Source organism: Sus scrofa, chromosome 17 (genome assembly GCF_054392235.1).
Source record: "Sus scrofa isolate SSC_HxYL_T2T_F1_AM1 chromosome 17, Sscrofa_HxYL_maternal_Yorkshire_Landrace_v2.0, whole genome shotgun sequence".
Lineage (NCBI taxonomy): Eukaryota > Metazoa > Chordata > Mammalia > Artiodactyla > Suidae > Sus > Sus scrofa.
The window spans coordinates 7,191,446-7,210,134 of NC_139399.1; the positions used below are offsets into that span (position 1 = coordinate 7,191,446).

The 18,689-nt window shown below is 40.5% G+C and overlaps 1 protein-coding gene across 28 annotated transcripts in view; it reads right to left on the bottom strand.

The window, feature by feature from the left end:
• LOC110257476 (ankyrin repeat domain-containing protein 26-like) overlaps positions 1 to 18,689 on the bottom strand; it is a 128,454-nt gene that overhangs the window by 96,964 nt on the left and 12,801 nt on the right. For 20 of the 28 annotated variants that reach the window (XR_014831900.1, XR_014831901.1, XR_014831898.1 and 17 more), the window contains exons 2-9: positions 15,886 to 16,000; positions 15,550 to 15,723; positions 13,848 to 13,954; positions 11,867 to 12,004; positions 9,318 to 9,388; positions 4,650 to 4,706; positions 3,059 to 3,092; positions 842 to 911 (exon numbers count right to left, since the gene is read on the bottom strand). Coding sequence is in view for 8 of the 28 variants with exons in the window: in XM_085003030.1 (XP_084859156.1) it covers positions 842 to 911; positions 3,059 to 3,092; positions 4,650 to 4,706; positions 9,318 to 9,388; positions 11,867 to 12,004; positions 13,848 to 13,954; positions 15,550 to 15,723; positions 15,886 to 16,000 (766 nt within the window). In the remaining 20 variants the exon portion in view is untranslated. Of the gene's footprint in view, positions 1 to 841; positions 912 to 3,058; positions 3,171 to 4,649; positions 4,707 to 9,317; positions 9,389 to 11,866; positions 12,005 to 13,847; positions 13,955 to 15,549; positions 15,724 to 15,885; positions 16,001 to 18,689 lie in introns of those variants that run through there. The other 8 variants (XM_085003031.1, XM_085003032.1, XM_085003035.1 and 5 more) reach the window with 7 other exon arrangements.

The following is an 18,689-nucleotide window of genomic DNA, read 5'->3' on the forward strand; positions in this document are numbered from 1 at the left end:
AAAGGGGAAACATGTATTCTTCCAAGAGATAAAGAATTTTGAACAGTCTATTAAGGAAAAGATGTGGAAAACAGGGTGGAATCCCTATAGTAATTATGATTTTGAGAAACCGAATTTTAATTCCTCAATTTCCAAAATTTCAAATATTTTTTTAGTCTTTGTTGTTGGTGTTGTGATTGTTGCCAAGTTCAGGGCATGTGGGAGTTCAACACGTGGAAGGTCTCAGGCCAGGTATCAAACTCTCACCACAGCAGTGACCCTTCACTGTTAGGCCACCAGGGAACTCCATTCTTTTAGTCTTAATGAGGAACCAAAGATAGAAACAGAGAAAAAAACAAATACTCTCCAAACAACTCTTTGATTCTAAAATGAAAGGTGTCCAAGGGAGGGAAAAAACCTGGATGACACGGGCTATAAAGGTTTGAAAGTAAAAGGCCCCAGGAGCAGCTCATAATTATTCCACCAAGGAACTGTATCCACTAAAGACTCCATTGAGACCTGAGCATCCCAAAAGTCATGTCAGTGTGGCTGAAAAGTCATCAGAACAACACTTATCCTTGGACAAATTTCACAGTCCCTGCATTGTGGGAAAGCTTTTCCCAACACAACTGTCCTGTCATTATATAATTTCCAGCTCGTTTTTTCTTCATGCCCCACCAAAGAAAATAACCAAACCAAACCAAACAACCTCACCTAGTCATACTTATAAAATGGTTTCCTCTAACCAGCTTTCCATTACAAACATAAAATAATGACAGGTAGAACATTCATACATTTTACAGAGTAAATACTACACAAAATTAAATTCAGCAGGAAAACTCATTTCACAAGAGCACTTTACCTCGAGATCAAAATCAGTGACTGTATCTGATGTAGGCCATGTATCATCAACATGAGGTTTGCTGGAAAAACTTTATGGCAAAGACATACAAGAAAACTGAGTCAGTTACTTTTTGACATTTGATGCAAGTATAGTTGATTTACAATGCTGGGGTCATTTCTGCTCTGCAATGTTGTGGTAATTCTGATGTACAACAAAATGATCCCATTACACATATACACTTATCCATTCTTTTTCAGACTCTTTGCCTATATAGATTAACTGAGAATATTGGGTAGAGTTGAGTTCATTTCTTTAAACAATACCACCAACAAAATTAAGTTGAGGATTGGGTCTCTATGTATTAAATAAAGGTCCCTGACATAATTAAAAAGTGGCCTCTGTTTTTAACAAGATTTTTGCTACTTATGTCTGCTTCCATCACTCCCGACATATCAAATATCTAGTAAAGACCCAATCTTCATTCCCATAACAAAGAGTAAAAGTCAATATGCCAGCAGACCCTGAGACTAATGTGTTTGCACCAAACATCTTAAGAGCGGAACTGAAAATCCTGTTTACAAGGGGCTTATCTTTTGTTCGGTTAAACTGGAACACACTTGACCTAAAACAAAGTAGAAAGATGCACTGTTCCTTCTCCATTGTCTGTCCTTGGTTCAAAGACTAATCTGTGTGTGTCAAAAAAGGCAGTCTTGGTTCTTTAGCAGCGAAAACACTTATCAAGAAGGCCCCATTCCTTGCCTTTCCTCTAGAACAGTACAGGGAGTTCCTTGAAATGTTTGAAAGTGGAATGTACAAAAGTCAAAGAGAGGAGTTCCCACCATGGCACAGTGCGTTAAGGATCCAGCATTGCAGCAGCAGTTGGATAGGTGGCAGCTATGGCTTGGATTCAAACCCTGGCTCGGGAACCTCCACATGCCAAAGGTGCGGCTGAAGATGAAAGTCAAAGAACAAATGTATATGTTAAATTCATATGCTAAACTATTCCCAGAGGGGTGCATAAATAAAAATTATAAAGTCTAATTAGTATTCCCATACAAGACCTGGTTATTCAGGTCCACATAAACTAGCCAGGTCTCAAAAATCCTATCCAGGCACCCAGATACCCAAGGAGAGAGAGGGCTGTAAAAACAGAGTCCTGGGAGCTAGGCTTCTGTTGTTTTTTATGGACTGCTAAATATCTCCCTTCCTATGGGCTGCTCTCCCACATCACACTTCTGCAGACCTCAGGGTCAGTCGCCCATTTTTATGGTTTCAGCCCATGAAGGCAATGGTTTCTACAACAATGATGGGCTCAGAGAACCATGAGCAGGAACTCCCTAATTCCCTGTTCCTAGCCAACGGGTTACTGGAGCCTCTGTCATCCACTCCCAACACAGGTGTGGAGCAAGCCACCCAACTGAGGTCTATGACTGATATGTAAGAAGAAAAGAGATTCTGGGAACAAAAGAGAAAATTTCAGAGAACCAGGCAAGGGTCCTAACCTGAGGGGAAAACCAGACTTGGAGGTCAGCAAGTTGAGACACTGAATAGAAATCTGCTCTCTACAGATGTGGAATTTAATTCAATAACATGGTCTCTACATAGATACTTTCCTCCTCAAAAAAAAATTCATCTTAAGGCAAGTCGATATCATTCTACCTAAGAAGACTTGCCTAGTAAGGTCTTGCCTGTGTCAAACTCCATGGTTCTGTGGCCACAGCTACCTGGGTTCTGCCCTAACACTTTCATGGTCAAAATAAGGTACTAGTTGCCACTGTGACTGTCAAATACATCAGGACAAAGCCTTGGACAAACTAGCCTTCTTAGGAAAACTCTAAATCAGAGCTCTTACAGAACTAGGTTTGGCTTTCTGAGCTGATCTGATTGGGGTCTCTATCTCGGCCCTAGTGCTGCATGGACTTCTCAGTCTCTGCTGACGGATGAGAGAGGGGGTCTGGGAGACAGCCAGGCTAACCATCAAAACAAGATAAGCTACTTCTTAACTACAGAATCAGAGATCAGTTAATCAAGCTCCTTAAACCACAGTTACCTAATTAATGAAACATAAACTATAATAGTACAGCCATGTGACAAAGCAGTTGTCAGGACTCTATGAGGTAACAACAATTAAGCACACACCACAGTGCCTAACCCAGAGGAGAACACACAACAGATGTTAGTTTCTTTCCTCTGTGTGCCCTAAACATGTTATTCTTAAAAACCCATAAATCCTACCTGCTTAAAGAGTCTTCTTCAGAACTCTCATGCACTATGGAACAAAAAAAAGGAAAACATATTGTAAGTGACCAAAAACTTATGGAATATTCAAAATATGCTCTGTTAATATGCAATTAATGCACAAGAACCACTTCCCTTCCTTTATGTTCACCAAATGCAAAAACAGAGTGGTCTTTATCTCTATTTGTTGCCTAAAAGTGAACTGCTCTTTATAATGACCATAGGTCTACCCAAACTCTATGAGACTGACAGAAGAGGAGAGCATTAGTAGAATCAGTGTTATAAACTGAAACAGCAGGACGTTTTTGGACTTCCATCACCTGGAGCAGTTGGAGGAGAACACACTTGCACTGTTATGCTGTGACATAACACAACTTCTCCGGCTCTCCAGTTTCAGATGAAAACACCCTATCACAAGGATGGCAAAACCTAGGGCACGAACTCTTTCTGTCCCTATGCTACTTGTGAGACAAGCAGGAAAGACTATGTGATGATGATTTTACAAAACCTAATCTCTTAAAAGGGGGATGGGGGAGAGAAAATAGGTAAAGGTGTTCACCTGGATGGTGAGGGATGGAAACTAGACTTAGGGTCATGACTTTTTGATGTCTAATTAAAATAGAACAGGGATGTAGCAAATAGGAATCCAAGCTGGGCCATCCATATAATTCAAAGACAACTTTATTCTAAGTATAAGATAGAAATCATTATGCTTATTTTATCTAAGACATATATCTAGATAAATAAGAGTATAATTCTTAATAGCATAGAGTCTAATTACCTATAATAGAGTCTAATTAAGAGTGTCACAGGAATTGCTGTATAAATATGTTAAATATTTACCAAAAGTACAAAATGAACCCAAAAACAGCACTGCACCTTCATATGCATGATGCAACTGAAACTAATGCAACATTCGCTATTACTTGTTACCTGTATGACTTGCTATGAAGATAAAATATTAAGACAACACCAAAAATTACAATGGGGCTATAAGTGCTGTGTAGAAATGATTCTGTACAGCAGGTCTAAGACTGCCATCCTTGCAAAGTTCTGCTTGAATGGCCAGCCAGTGGTTGGGGCCTGCAGACCTTGATTTGGGAAAGAGTTCCCACCACGCTCTCAGGGATGAGAGTGGCTCCTGTGCCTACACAGTTAGTACAAACAATGGGGATTAGGCAGAACACCTACTTTCCTTCTGGGGGTCTGGACATTTGGCATATGCTAGAGAGAGCATGTCTGAATGATGAGCCTGTGGAAGGAAACCTGTCATCCCCTGATGTTGGAGGAATGATGCCCATGTGGTAACTCCACAGGGAGAGGACTCCTGCCAGTGTGCACCTGTCTTTCCCCTAGACTTCACTCCCCACATCTTTCCCTGGGCTGATTTTGTTTTGTATTATTTCACCGTAATCAGTCCCAAGCCTGACTACAACCACACACTGAATCCTGGGAATTGTAGCAAATGCCTGACCCTGCCTGGTGTGGTTTGGAGAACCACTGAAACATTTGCATTATTTACATGAAATTGCTATGATTGGGATGAATGTGTTATGTGGAATTACAGCCAGGTCCTTTCACAGAATACCTTGTGTTGAATCTGTTTCTCTTGATATCTGCCTTGGAGACTCCTCTGCTGTTAGATCTATTTCAATAAAGTTATAAAGGGATTGATGAAACAGTAATGTCAGAAAATAATGTGACTCAAACAACAACCACATTTTAAACAGAATTAAAAAAGAGAGAGCATCCTGATGATGAATAACATGTTCTATAGCATGAATTTTCCTATGAAGAAAATGAAAACATCAGTGAATCTTCTCCAAATAAGTAGGGTTTAATTCATTCTTAAAATCATCAGGGGACTTTCCATTGTGGCTCAGTGGTTAACGAATCTGACTAGGAACCATGAGGTTGTGGGTTCGATCCCTGGCCTTGCTCAGTGAGTTAAGGATCCAGCATTGCTGTGAGCTGTGGTGTAGGTTGCAGATGCGGCTCGGATCCCACAGTGCTGTGGCTCTGGTATAGACGGTGGCTACAGCTCCGATTAGGACCCTAGCCTCGGAGCCTCCATATGCCATGGGAAATGGCCCTAAAAAAGGCAAAAAGACCAAAAATGAAATGAAATGAAATGAAGTAAAATAAAATCAGGAATCATCAATGAACTGGGATAAGTGAAACCATATAACTAGCATAAGAATAAAATAATGTACTTCTGATTATAGAGTCCTTTTTATTTCTTTATTTTTCTTAATCTTATGAAACTAAATACTTGGTGCACCTATTGAGGGCAGGTGTTGACCAGAAAAGTCAAAAAGCTAAAAAAAAGTTGCATCCAAGATGAAGGGTGAGATGAAGGGTGAGTTAGCCACTCCATCTCAAAAATAGTCAACTTGATTATTAAAAATCAATAGTATACATGTAAGGATAACCTGACCCCCTTGCTGTACAGTGGGAAAATAAAAAAATAAAATAAAAAAAATCAATAGTACTCTTAAACTCTCTTAGAAGGGAAAAGGGAAAGTATATTCTGGTTAAACCATAGGTTACAGATTTCTGAAAAAACACAATCCTTTAAATGTATTCCACATTAAAACTATGCCGGGTAAGACTTAATTCGTATTTGACAATTCAGGAGACACTTTAAAATTATGAGTGATCATCATCGGCAACACTGTCACTGTGGTACAGTTGTAAAGCAGTTTAGCACAGGAAATTAATGCAATACAAGAAAAATTTAGGATAGGCAGCCAATTACGTTAAAAGAACTGGACCCATTTGTCGATCATAAGTTATGTTAGAAATGTGCTCTAATAGTAGTAGAGCCCAAGACAATTGTCATTAGGGTTGAGATTCAGAAGGCAGGAATAAAAGTGGAGATATTAGAAGGCAACTTAAAAGAGAATCAAGAGTGACAGAAACAGTCACATACTGACTTTTTACTGGTATCACCCAAATTTCCAAACTACTGAGAACTAGGATATGCAGCATATCACCTTCTATTTTCTCTGTGGCATTATCTTAGTTTTCTGCAATGAGATATATGAGACGTCACTTTTCCCACACTGCTAGTCTCTAAATAGCTTATGATCAAAATGAGAGACTCCCATCAAAACATGCCATGGTGACTCCCTATCAGAGTCAGGGGTCTGACAATGGCTTGCCTCTGATGCTGCCAGATTTCATTCCAGGGTTCATCTAGAAGAGCGTAGCAAGCACTTGAGAAAAACTGTCAAGTGTTTCCACAAGAAGCAGGGAAGAAAGACAAGAATTTTCCTCACCCTTGGCCTCCAGGATTTGACCATCTCTGGACAAACACCAGTAGATGTCCTCACCAGGCCAGACCACATTCCCTGCCCCTCCATGGGGCACCTGTTGCAGTCATGAAAGAGTTATAAAGGTAGGTGTGACCATTTTTCCAGGCCAGGTATCTAACCTGTGTCACAGCTGTAACCAGGGCCATGGCAGTAACAATGCCAGATCCTCAACTCACTGAGCCACCAGGGACCTCTCCAGAGACACATTTTTGTAATTGGCTGGTACTCAAATTCCTTGGGGGAGGGGCCCTGCAGAATGTGTCCCAGATTGTCTCCAAGAGACCTTCACATTGTCCCCTTGTGGAGTTAAGAGCCTCTCCTACTTTCCTCTAGCTTCTCCTCTAGTCTTCTTTTTTTTTTTTTTGTCTTTGTTGTTGTTGTTGTTGTTGTTGTTGTTGTTGTTGTTGTTGTTGTTGTTGTTGTTGCTATTTCTTGGGCCGCTCCCGCGGCATATGGAGGTTCCCAGGCTAGGGGTCTAATCGGAGCTGTAGCCACCGGCCTACGCCAGAGCCACAGCAATGCGGGATCCGAGCCGCATCTGCAACCTACACCACAGCTCATGGCAACGCCGGATCGTTAACCCACTGAGCAAGGGCAGGGATCGAACCCGCAACCTCATGGTTCCTAGTCGGATTCGTTAACCACTGCGCCACGACGGGAACTACTAGCCTTCTTTCTTAACCATTCCCATAGCACCCTTTGTGCCCCAGTGGAACAGAGCTGCTTATAAATCCTGCTAAGCTCACTCGTGCATCTAAAGCTTTTCATGGCTGTTCTTCTTGTAGGACAGATAATCCTAACAGATGGTTCTCCTACCAAACACTGGCCTTCTGCCTCTCTAGCTGCCCAATTTCTCCTCATTCTGCATGCTTACCTTAAAGACCACCCACTATTTAAAAACTTGTTTCCTAACCATGGTCTTAAAATAGCTGGTACTTATCCAACACCAATAAAAACAATGGAAAAATCTGGACAGTGATCAACTCCAGGTAGCTTTGGGAAACAGTTATCATAGATCAAGTCTGGTAAAGAATAAACGTGGCAATGATACGAACAAGGTTTTGGAGAGCAGGGTTTCAAATGATTGCATTCAAGAGCATCAGAATAGTGCTTAATACCTGCTAGACACTTGACAGATATTTGTTAAGGGAACAATTAGCAAAGAAATAAAAATGTTTTCTTTGAAAATCCTGCCTAGAAAAATACAGACATTAAGCAGGGACAACTCTATGATCAGCAACTTGAAGGACAACCACCATCTTTCTATCTCCAATAACTTGTAACATCAGCATGTGGAAGTTCGTTGATTGACAGAGGAATACTAAGGTGTCCCCATACAGTTCAGATGGCACCCTGTGCCAGGTGCTACATCCAGGGAATGGTAGTGCTTTTGACCACATGAGGTATTTTTCTGCTTTTTTTTAAGATTTGGATGAGTCCCAAGTTGGGCTACTTGAGGAACTGTTAGGATAATCCTTTAACGAATGGCAAAGAAGAATCTTGTTCACACAAAATTACAGTGTCATGACATTTATCCAACAAACAGAAGAAAATATCTGGTTCCAATGAAGTCATTCCATCTCACTCTCTTTGGACTTGTGAGGAATGAAGTTGGTAAAAGCGAGACCTCTTGGCTGGGTGTAACAATATGCAAAATAACCAGCACTTCTTGGCCAGGCAAGACTTCTGTATTATTAGCAGGTAGCTTTAAAAAATAATATCTTATTGGTATGCTGAGCACTGGCTCAGTTCTGCAGTTCTTGTTTTTTGTCATTTGTTTCTAGTACCAGGAATCAACTGCTAAGTTCCCAGTTTTAAAGAAGGTAACTTTTTTTGTTGTGAGCCACACGGGAAGTCCAAGAAGGTAACTTTTGTACGGAGACTAATCACCATGCGATGACTAGTACTCATCTATGAAACGCAATCCGTGTGTTGTAAAAAAGTAAAGGGCCATTTTTATAACAAGACCGACTTGTTATGATGTGATTATACAGCAAATGCAACACACTAACATAGAATTCTTTTTTATTTAGCAGCAGCTTGGGTCACTGCAGAGGTGCAGACTCAACTTGAGGCCTGGCACACTGGGTTATCGAGTCTGGCATTTCTGCAGCTCCAGCTTTGTTTCAATCCCTGGGCCAGATATAGCCATTAAAAAAAGAAAAAGAGTTCCTGTCGTGGCTCAGCGGTTAACGAATCCGACTAGGAACCATGAGGTTGCGGGTTCATTCCCTGGCCTTGCTCAGTGGGTTAAGTATCCAGCACTGCCATGAGCTGTGGTGTAGGTTGCAGTCGCAGCTCGGATCCCATGCTGCTGTGGTTCTGGCGAAGGCTGGTGGCTACAGCTCCGATTGGACCCCTAGACTGGGAACATCTATATGCTGCGGAAGCGGCCTTAGAACAGGCAAAAAAAGAAAAGGAGTTTCCCTTGTGGCTCAGCAGCCTAAGGACCCAATGTTGTCTCTGTGAGGATGTGAGTTCCATCCCTAGACTCACTCAGTGGGTTATGGATCAGGTTATGGACCTAAGCTGTAGCATAGGTCACAGATGTGCTCAGATCCAGTATTTCTGTGGCTGTGGTGTGGGCCAGAAGCTTCAGCTCTGATTTGAACCCTAGCCTGGGAACATCCTTATGCTTCAGGTGTGGCCTTCAAAGAAACAAACAAACAAAAAAACCATTTTTCTTATTTACAGGATTTTAAGCTCCATAGCTAAATGCATTCATTTCTTTTCAATAACACTGTCTCTGATATTAAATTATGTAAATTGATTTCTTAAACAATTCTGGATGCTAAACTATTAAGAATTTAATTAACTAAAAAAGTCCAGAAGCAATTTACACAAGGTTCTTTTCATTGCTCTTTCATTCTCATAATGTCCTCACTCTTACTTTCTCTATGGTAAGATCACTAAAAGTAATTCCCTATCAGCAGTCTTACCTAGGTTACTATCTTGAGCAGGAGTTTTAGGTCCCATTTCTCGTTTATACTCCAAAATCATGTGGTGATTCCTATGTACAAAAGAATATGGTAAATAGCATTACTATTTAATATTCATGTAAAACCCAGTTACCATATATATTAAATTCTTTGATGTCTGACAATACCAGAGCTAATGTGAAAACTTCAGCTGTCCCATATACTTCAAATTTGTATGTTTTACAAGTATTTTACTTAGCATCTAATTACAGAGTAAAATAAAGCACGGTGAAGTAGTCATTGAATTGAGGGCAGGAAAGTGCAATAAATTAACTAGGGAAAGCTTGGTACATGGAAAGTATCTGCAGCTGAGAAATCCTAGCTGTGTAACTAACTGTTACTTGTTCCTGGAAAAGTTGCATCTCTTCAGCTCAACGTCTTCTTCTATGACACTGGAGTCTCACTGCCTCGATTCACAAGGGCATTGGGAGGATTTGAGGAGATAATAGATCCCCAAAAACGTCATAGAGAGACCGAAAGAATAGAATCATTCCTTCTTGAACTTTATCACTAGAGGTATATTAGAACCCCAAAGAAAACCCAATGTGTGTTTTTTCATAGGTGTAATAGTCCAACATTGTAGGTTTCAGGGAAAAAAAAATGTTTCTAATTATGGTGAGTAGCTGTTCTCTCTTTGTGGTTTGCCATTTAGGGATCTCAGCTATGAGATCATTTGTAAGTGAATTTATCTATAAATATATGGCCTCATTAAATTAGAGAACATCCTGGTCCCCCATTATTGTAGCTAATCGCACCAAGAGCAGAAACCTAACAGAAGTCAGGACCTGGCTTGGACCACTACTGTTTCCTTCTCTATCTGCTCAAACTCTGAACCAGCAGGTCTGTATTAGAAGGATGCTTCAGCTCCATGGTCATCTCCAATTTACATGGAAGACATAACCCTACTTGTAGGTGGGCACTGATGAGTCATGGCCAGGGCTTCCCTCTGCTAATGTCCACTAACCTACTCAAGATTCAGCGATTTCTGGTGAATGGCATCTTTAGGAATGAGAATCTGAAAGTATGTTGAAGGTTGACACCTACGGAAAGCATCTGGAAGATTTTGAGGACAGTGGAAAACATGACTGGAGGGGCCGAGCTTAACTATGGACTCTCAGGCCAGCTGGCACCTACTAGTCTGGGAAGGATGGCATGGGGCCTTCCACAACCTAAGATGCTCCACAGGATAGAATGCAGCCTTAAGGTTCATGTCTGGTACTAAAGGAGAAAGCAAAGTCTGATCTCTCCCTGCAGCATCACTGGAATCTCTCTGACAGCCTAAATGGTTCCCACTAACATCTGCTAGGAGAAGAGACAATCAAAAGCCTCCAAGAATAGCTCCTTGTGAAGATCTGGGCTACGATGTGCACTCCACATAAAGCTTGGGCAGCAGGGTGCGGGGTGTGCATGGTTAAAGGTAGGAGGCCGAGCTGCCAGACTTGGTGCTAATGCTGTGGAGCAGTGGCTGAGCCATAAGCCTATGTGAGAGGAATGAAAATGGTGTCACTATCCAGGCTAAGGGTGAGTCACCATGAAGACAGAGGAACCAGGATAAACAAGGGCATCCTGGGAGAAGAGATCCATCATGACCTTACTGCAGGACAACTTTCTTTTTCCTTTTCCATTAAAATGATTTTAATTAAGGTCTTTACAGGAGTTTCCATCGTGGCACGGTGGTTAACAAATCCGACTAGGAACCATGAGGCTGCAGGTTTGATCCCTGGCCTTGCTCAGTGGGTGAAGGATCCAGAAGGATCCGGCATTGCCGTGAGCTGTGGTGTAGTTCGCAGATGCGGCTCGGATCCCACATTGCTGTGGCTCTGGCAAAGGCTGGTGGCTACAGCTCCGATTAGACCCCTAGCCTGGGAACCTCCATATGCCGCAGGAGCAGCCCTAGAAAAGGCAAGAAGACAAAAAAAGGTCTTTACAGAACATCCAGACTCCAGAGTTTCAGCTGCCAAGGAGACCCTGTGTAGGCCAGTTTTCATAGCAATGCTGCAGCAATGGAATCAATGGAAACAATGGAATGATTGGAACATCACTTTTTCCCTCCTAATGACTGTGGATGAGGACTGTCTCCTTCATCTCAGGGAATCACTTAGGTTCTTGGAAAAGTCAAGTGGGAGAGTAGAGAAGGAAATCCCCAAGAAAACCAAAAAATAGGATTTTCTGTTTAAACTGAACACTTCAGACCCAGATAGCTAGTTCAAAAAATCAGAGATGGGACACACTTTGTCCTCCACACATAGGGGTTACACTTGGAATGAAACAGACAATGTTAGCATCCTAAGGATCAGCACTGGAAATAAGAATCCTGTGCCCAGGCCACATCAAACTAGTCTGGCCTTTGGCCTGGTGTCCAGCTGATGATGGGGAGTACTTCCCAGGTATTCCCAAGCCACCTGCATCAAACTATGAATGCTCGCTCACCTGTCACATAACAAGGAACTGGCAAGTGATTTGTCACTTCAGTTTAGGGATATAAATGGTAATTTAATATAAACACTTACATATGATGACCCTTGATAACAGCATAGTCTTCTGCATTCCGTCCATAGCGATCTTGAGGAGAGATATCAACGCCTTGCTCAAGAAGCAGCCTGACTACACTTGATGATGCAAAATTTACAGCAAGTATGAGGGCTGTTCTAAAATACAGAGAGAGAGCTTCAAGCTTCAGAACTCTAGCTAACTGAATTAAGCAGCTATTTTGATATGTTTTATCAAGTTAATATCTTGCCCACCCATGTAGAATTGACCATTTACATGCTCAAGGGTTCATCTTTGTAAATTACATCCAAAGCTAGAATGAAGGGCCGAAAAAGAAGTCTTCTGCCCTGCTGGAATAGCATGTGAGAGAAGTGGCTACTTTAAAGTCACTGATGGACAATAAATTATGCTGAGGTCACTTATCTGAAGTGAGTGAGTATTTAAAGGAAGAATTTCCCATTTCTTCCCATTTCTTCCTTCCATTTCATACCGTTTGCTTCTGAATCAGCTAGAGGTCAGGCTAAGAAAAAGCTATTTGTAGGCTTAAAACAATAGTAATATTAATAGTGATAGTAATAGTAATAGTCATAGTCATAGTCATAGTAATAGTAGTAGTCATAGTAATAGTAATAATAATATTAATAGTAGTAGTCATAGTATTAGTAGTAGTCATAGTAATAGTCATAGTAGTAGTCATAGTAATAGTAATAGTAGTAGTCATAGTAATAGTCATAGTAGTAGTCATAGTAATAGTCATAGTAATAGTAATAGTAGCAGTCATAGTAATAGTAATAGTAGCAGTCATAGTAATAGTAATAGTAGTAGTCATAGTAATAGTAATAATAATAGTAATAGTAGTAGTCACAGTAATAGTAATAGCAGTAGTCATAGTAATAGTAATAGTAATAGTAATAGCAGTAGTCATAGTAATAGTAATAGTAGTAGTCATAGTAATAGTCATAGTAATAATAATAATAATGCCAATGAAAGCAGTCGTGGTTATCGTTAATGATGCTACTAAGAATGTGCTGGGCCCTAAAAACAGGATATAGAATCTTTCTTATAAACATCCATGCCTGAAGGATATATTACTATCCTCCCTTTGCTTATCAGGAAACATGTTCCTTGACAGTAAGTACGGTTCCCAAGGTCATACATCTAACAAGTAGGCATGTTAGGACTTAAACCCAGTCTTAAACTAAAGCCCATCTCTTCCCCCTTCATCACCCACCTACGACTTGTTTTCATTAAGGGAAACGTTTATTCGATCAAAGCTATCTTTCCTCCTTTTAACCTTATCAATTAAAATTTAAAAAATAAAAACACCAAATTATATTAGAAATAAAAAAGGATAAAAGTGATGAGTCCATAATATCTGGTAGTAGGGATTAACAGGCAGTTAGTATAACGTAAGATCACCACTATTCTTCAAAGAAAGCAATGTAAAGCAAAGATTCATTCCAATGACAAATTCAGGAGTTCCCTTGTGTCTTGGCTGCTTAAGAATCGGGCACTGTCACTGCTATGGCTCCTGGTTGTAGCTGTGGTGAGGATTTGATGCCTGGATCTGCATGTCCACATGCCACAGGTATGGTGAAAAAAATTTAAAAAGTCAAAACCAACTCCTTTATGTTTCATATGCATCTTTTAAGGAAAAAATATATACAAAGTAGAGGTTAAGATATATCATAAAGGCATTCAGAAATTTAATACTGTGTAAATTAAAAATTGAGTCCAAACTTTTTAAGTTGACTAATATGAAATCCCTCAGCTCTTTTAAGATTATCTGACACCAAAAAATCAGGTTGAATGTGACCTTAGTGGATATGATACAGAAAAACAAATATCCTGTGATCTAGTGATTTTCATGCTACCCAGTCAGAATAATTGCTTTGTTTCCCTCACTGATGACGTGTTGAGGATAAGTTATACCTATTAATTTCATCTCTTACCACTCTAGAACAGCACCATGCTTTTTTCCTTCAGAATGAACTACTATACCTTTTCATCTTATCAACCGCATGTATATTTGCTTGATTCCTTAATAAAAATCCCACCATTTGCTGTTCGTTTTCACTGACAGCAAGTAAAAGTGGTGTAAGGTCATCCTGTAAAACAGCAAAAACAATTTATAGTGTACAAGAGGACACATTTCTAAATGGAATTTAAAACATAGAAAAGAGTCTCTGAACTTAAGTGGATACTACAGAAAGTCCATAAAAAGGACCCCCTTCCTCCTCAGTGCTCCTTCTCTTTAAAATTCTCCTCCTCTACCCCCTTGAAAGATTAACTGCAAAGTCAGTCTCCAAAACTCACTTCCAATAGTTCTGAGCATTTTGCTTCTCTCACAGTATTTTTCAGGTAGACCATAAGTGTAGTTATTTTCTTGCTCTACCAGGACTCTAAACAATACTCCAAGATAATAACACAACATAGCCCTTAAATCAATTGCATTTTTAAGGAACAATGCTGAGAATGATCTAATGCTGTCTGCAGTATGCCTAACCTAACCAATGACTGCCATGATTAACCTAAGGTTGCTAGATATTCCAAATGGAATTGATTCTTTACATGTACAAGGAAAGAAAGAGAGTTCTTAAAAGCAGCTGATGGAGCTCCTGCTGTGGCCCAGGGGGTTAAGGATCGGGTGCTTTCTCTGAGACTGGGAGGGTTCCATCCCCAGGCTAGTGCAGTGAGTTAGGAATCCAGCATTGCTGCAGCTATGACCTAGGTTATGGCTGCAGCTCAGATTCCATCCCTGGCCCAGGAGCTTCCATATGCCCCCAAACAAACAAGCAAGCAAGCAAACAAAAAAACAAATAACAATGTATAAGTTCTAACTTCCCATTCTTGAGAGATAATTGTAAAATAAAAACTCAACTATAAATTAATGTAGACAGGCATTACAATCTTCAAATTTCTATGAGAAGAAACTGTCCAAGAGGAATTGTCAACTCCTAAATGCTTCAGGAGGCAAAGTAGGTGACTCAAGTATGTGAAGACCTCAGTGGAGCAGAGCACACAGGGAACTCAGGCCCCACCTGGAAGGGCTGGCCTCTGACTGCAAACCAAACAGTCCCAAGGGCTCAAGGGGGACCAGACTGATGCTTTAAGAGCGGCCAGAAATGCAGATTTCTGCATCCATCTCCTAAATGTTACATGATGGCCCAATGAATGGGTGGAGGCTGAGCCTTCCCGCCTAAGTGGAAGTTTTTCCTTCTGGTGTCAAGGGTGGCTGGAAGACCAAGCTCTTCCCTTTCTGTGGGCACCACGTTTCTCTAGCCTCTGATGTGGTTTCCCAGGTAACAGGGCCTGATGCATAGTACTCAGTATACATAGCATTATAAATAAAATACGTGTACGTCAAACCCCACAACCACTTGTATTTAAGAAAATGAAGGGAGTTCCTGTCGTGGTGCAGTGGTTAATGAATCCGACTAGGAACCATGAGGTTGCGGGTTTGGTCCCTGCCCTTGCTCGGTGGGTTACCGATCCGGCGTTGCCGTGAGCTGTGGTGTAGGTTGCAGACGCGGCTTGGATCCCTCGTTGCTGTGGCTCTGGCGTAGGCTGGTGGCTACAGCTCCGATTCGACCCCTAGCCTGGGAACCTCTATATGCCGCGGGAGCGGCCCAAGAAATAGCAACAACAACAACAAAAGACAAAAGACACAAAAGAAAAAAAAATGAAGTTAGTTGAGCCATACCTTGTCTCTTGCTTCAATGTTAGCCTTGTGCGAAAGCAGCTTTGCTGCGATGGAGATATTCTGACCAAAGACAGCATAGTGGAGGGCCGTGTAGCCCTTGACATCCACGAGATTTGGGTCGGCACCATGTTCCAGCAGAATACTGGTACATTCTTCTTGCTGGCACTGGACAGCCTGTCAGTAATTATGCCAAGAAACAGGTGGTAAGTTCTGAGAATTCAAAGGAAACATTCCACAAGTTTCACCAAAGCCTTAGACTGAAAGAAGATAAGCACATTTTCACTCTAAGTCATGAATCAAATGCATTTCCTGGTAACATCGTTGGCCACTACATACCTTTACCAGCGCTGTCTTGTTCTCATTGTCACAGAGGTTAAGCTGGCATTTCCACTTTACTAGTAGAGTCACCACTGCTGGATGGCCACTGGCACAGGCCAGATGCAGAGCAGTCCTATCAAAATGAGTGGGCTTTTTAGGACATTGCACTGTCCTATTTCAAAACATACAATGAAGTAAACATTCAGTAACATGCTGTTCCTATCCCTTTAAGAGAAATACTTACTTTGCTTCTGAAGAAAGAGCAATACTTCTTAGCTCTTATCACTCAGCAAGCACATTAATGAAAGAACTACATCTCTGAAGACAAAGAACATGACCTAGAAATTCAGCTCCACTTGGGTTTGAATTCTACTTGAACTCTGTCACTTCTCAACCGTCACTTAGCCTTTCTGTGCCTCCATTTCCCCATCAACAAAATCTGAATAAAGCATCTCTGACTTTGGAATACAATTAATAATTCACGATGTCTTAGAACTATAATTAGCAGCAGTATGTTTTTTTAATCATTTCTCAGTTTTTCTACTGTTTTAATTATCCTGATGTCTTTTGTCTGAAGTTTCTGCCTTTTTTTGTTTTGTTGTTGTTGTTTTGTCTTTGTGTCTTTTTTTAGGGCCGCACTTGTGGCATATGGAGGTTCCCAGGCTAGGGATCAAATGGGAGCTGCGGCTGCCCACTTAGCCACAGCCACAGCAATGTGGGATCCTCAACTTACTGAGTAAGGTCAGGGATTGAACCCACAAACTCGTGGTTCCTAGTCGGGTTCATTAACCACTGCACCATGACAGGAACTCCAGTTTCTGTGTGTTAAATTGAAGTAGAGTTAATGTAAATAGATGTTATATGTGTATACTGATACAACCTGTGGATTCACAGAATATTAAGTCTATACTCCATTTATACTTATTATAAAATATTGGCAATACTCCTATTGTACAACATACCCTTGTAATTTATTTTAAACCTAATAGTTTGTACCTGTTAGTCCTCTTACCCTATATTAGCCCTTCCCCGTTCCTTGTCCCCTGGTACCCAGCAGGTTGTTCTCTAGATCTGTGAGTTGGCAACATTTCTTAATTTCTTTGGGGTTTTGGGGTGGTTTTCTTTGTTTGTTTTGTTGGCTGCACCTGCAGCAGGTGGAATTTCCATGGCCAGTGATCAAACTCCTGCCACACATGTGAGCCAAACCACTGTAGGGACTACACCAGAACCTTAACCTACTCTGTCATAATAGAACTCCTAAAATTTCTTATTGGTACATAAAAGAGTAGGGCGTCATACAGTCCATGGTGCCTTATGGATTAAGTGCAATAATGATCTATACAACAGGTCTACTGCAGTTCTAGTCCCACAGCTGGCACTGAAATACATTTTACTTCCTAAAAGCATTATGGACAATATTGTGCATCAAATATATTTCAATTTAAAAACTAATAAAACAGGAAGTTCCCATTGTGGCTTAGCAGAAATGAATCTGACTAGCATCCATGAGGACACAGTTTCAATTCCTGCCTTGGTGAAGGATCCAGCATTGCTGTGAGCTGTGGTGTAGGTTGCAGATGCAGTTCAGATCCTGCACTGCTGTAGCTCTGCTGCAGGCCAGCAGCTACAGCTCCAGTTCAACCTCTAGCTTGGGAACCTCCATATGCCACAGGAGTGGCCCAAAAAGGACAACAACAACAACGATGATGATGATGATGATGATAAACAAAAGCAGTATGGGGAAAGAGAAATAACTAAACAAACCAAGAACTTTTTTAAAAAAGTACTTCTTATTCTGCTTTTCAGGGAACTTTAAGCCCCAGAAAATTCAGGATTCCAGTGCATAGGCATGGCTCATTTTATTCATCATTTGGATTTATAGATTTATGAAAACCATCATTTCCAAAGATCATTATTAGTATTTAATAACTTTATCAGCTTTCAAAAGGACAGGTAGAGGTTATCTTTTACAATTTCCTACCTTTGGAAAAGCTTTTGTGTGCAAGAAGGGAGGATAAGCTTCAGCTGAGATTAAGTCAATGCTTTAATTTTAAATTTCTCTCCTTGCTCATAGGAGGCAATATGAAGCCTTTAAGGAGGACAGGGTTCTAAGAGGTAGATGAAGGGCCCTGAGTAGAATGCGTCTGCTACAAAATAGGTATTCAAGTCACACTTGATTAACAAACAGATTAAAAGAATGAATGGAGTGTTCAGTATTTCTAAGGAAAACATCTAGAAAAGTAATGCAACATTTTTTCCATATTAATAACCATTTATACATGCTTATTTTTACTTTTTATTTTCATAAGCACATGACTAATACCTTATAAACTCTTGCAATAGTGATACTCATCACTTATACTATGTTTTATTTTCCAAAGAACACAAAGTAAAATGACTAATCTATAATCACTTACATATCATATGTAACAAAGCCAAAGATGACTGAAAATACACATATATAATTAAATATATACCTAGTAAAATCTACAAATAAAAAGATTCCCTTTCCTTTCTTGTTGGCCACACCCACAGTGGGTGGAAGTTCCCAGGCAGGAATCAAACCCGATCCTTAACCTGTGGCACTTCAAGGGAACTCCTGCCTCTACTTCTGAAGAGACTAAGACTGGTCAGAAGACAGCAATCCTCCAAAAAGTTCAGAAAAAACAAATGAGCAAACAAATGCCAAGGGAGAAATTATGTTTCTATATGCAAGATTCATATTATTGCTCTCTCCCAGGGTTATTTCATTAATCACAAGAAGTTACTAGAATTCTTTACAGGTTGATTGAAGAAATCACATAATTTTTAAAAAGCAAAAG